Here is a 1,602-nt window from a genome sequence, read left to right as displayed (position 1 = left end):
CTTTCTTATAACTAACCAAGAACCTCTAGGCTTAAGTATCTGTTCTCTCCTGTTTCAGGGAAGCAGGTGCATGTCTGCAGCACTTCTCATTTGGGGACCTTTTCTCTTTGTTCTTCCCACTCTTTGCTACAAGAGGCTGGATTGAGAAGAGGCACTAAAGTTATTAACTTTGACCACCACTCGGGAGCATGTGAGCAGGGTCAGGTTGATGTTCCACACTGAGGTATTGAATTAGTACCCAACAATGTGTATGGCACCTGGCTCTTCTGGTAAAAGCCCATCTTCAACATGAAGTCTGATTTGCTTTAGTGCCCTGTCATCCACAGTGCCTAGCACTGTGCCTGCATCCCTAGGTAGAGGCTCTGTTTCCCATGTTTCATTTACAGATGCCCAGAATTTTTGAGATATTTCCTGTCTCACAGGGATGTGGTGCCTTCGTCACCTCTAGGCGAGATAACTTCTTGAAAAAAACATCTGGAGGCTCTCATTGGTGCAGATTGCAGGGCTTGACTTCCAGAGGGCATGTGACATATGAGCTGCCACCCTGTTTAACTTCCTTTGCTTCCTTTTACAATTCATGAGGGTTATCCCTTTGAGCCCATGGTGCTTCTAACGCTGGTTGCCTGAGTTTTTTGGCTTCCTTTTCTACCCTCTGAGCTTGATCATGATCACTTAACAGTATTATGGATTCCAGAGTTGGATTTAGAGTGGAATTCTCTAAATCCTTTGGAATTCTCTCTGAAACTTCTTGGGACCTTAAAGTGTGCTAGAGATTTATTCATTTCTTTCTTTCTTTAAGAAGTTCAATGATTTATAACTGGTGAGTTTTATATATGCTGAAAAACTATTTTAAAAAGTCTCTCATCTTTTAATTGTGTATAATTTATGAGCAAAATGACATGTGCTAACATTATCCTTTTTTTTTGTAGGTCAGCACCTTGCAAGGAGGTAGTAACATCCAGTCGTGAAACTGGGAAGAGCCAGAGTTCTTGGATCAGGGAAACATGTCCCGTCGGAAACAGACAAATCCAAATAAAGTTCACTGTGAGTACTGCGCTTTTTATTCTGGAACCTGAGAACGCTGAGGGTTGGAAAGGAAGAGTAATCTGAATTTAGGTGATCGACTCACACTAATTTGTGAAGAAAAAAGAGTTAAAGGTGTCGAACATGATGGATTTAAAGTGTTTCTGTGCTGGAGGAGGTCTTAGAAACCTGTCTTAGGAATAGGTGCTCTTGATTCATCCTTAGTATTCACATTAACAAGGATTTATAGGATTCCTACTCTGTGCAAAGCCTTGTGCTAGATGCCAAGGCCATAAAACAATATAAAGATATATAAGACTATAACGTAGCCACAGATATATAGATAGATAGATAGATAGATGAGCGTATAGCAAGATAATATATGCTAAGTGCCAAATAGGGATGCTGCAGACCGTGTGTATTACAGAAATTAAGAGGAGGGAGAGGGACTTCCCTTGCGGTCCAGTGGGTAAGACTGTACTTCCACTGCAGGGGCCACGGATTCGAGCCATGGGTTTGATCCATAGTCGGGGAACTAAAATCCCACATGCCCTGAGGCCAAAAAAAAAAAAAAAAAAA

At 41.5% G+C, this 1,602-nt stretch overlaps 1 protein-coding gene across 2 annotated transcripts in view; it reads left to right on the top strand.

The window, feature by feature from the left end:
- Positions 1 to 1,004: 1,004 nt before the first annotated feature.
- ZNF821 (zinc finger protein 821) overlaps positions 1,005 to 1,602 on the top strand; it is a 13,460-nt gene continuing 12,862 nt past the window's right edge. For both annotated transcript variants that reach the window (XM_007462982.1, XM_007462981.1), the window contains exon 1: positions 1,005 to 1,044. In XM_007462982.1, coding sequence (XP_007463044.1) covers positions 1,005 to 1,044 — 40 coding nt within the window. The remainder of the gene's footprint in view (positions 1,045 to 1,602) is intronic.

Source organism: Lipotes vexillifer, unplaced genomic scaffold (assembly GCF_000442215.2).
Source record: "Lipotes vexillifer unplaced genomic scaffold, Lipotes_vexillifer_v1.1 scaffold70, whole genome shotgun sequence".
In the NCBI taxonomy this organism is placed as follows: Eukaryota; Metazoa; Chordata; class Mammalia; order Artiodactyla; family Lipotidae; genus Lipotes; species Lipotes vexillifer.
Note: the sequence above shows the minus strand (reverse complement) of the source record. Positions and strands in the feature narration are given on the sequence as shown.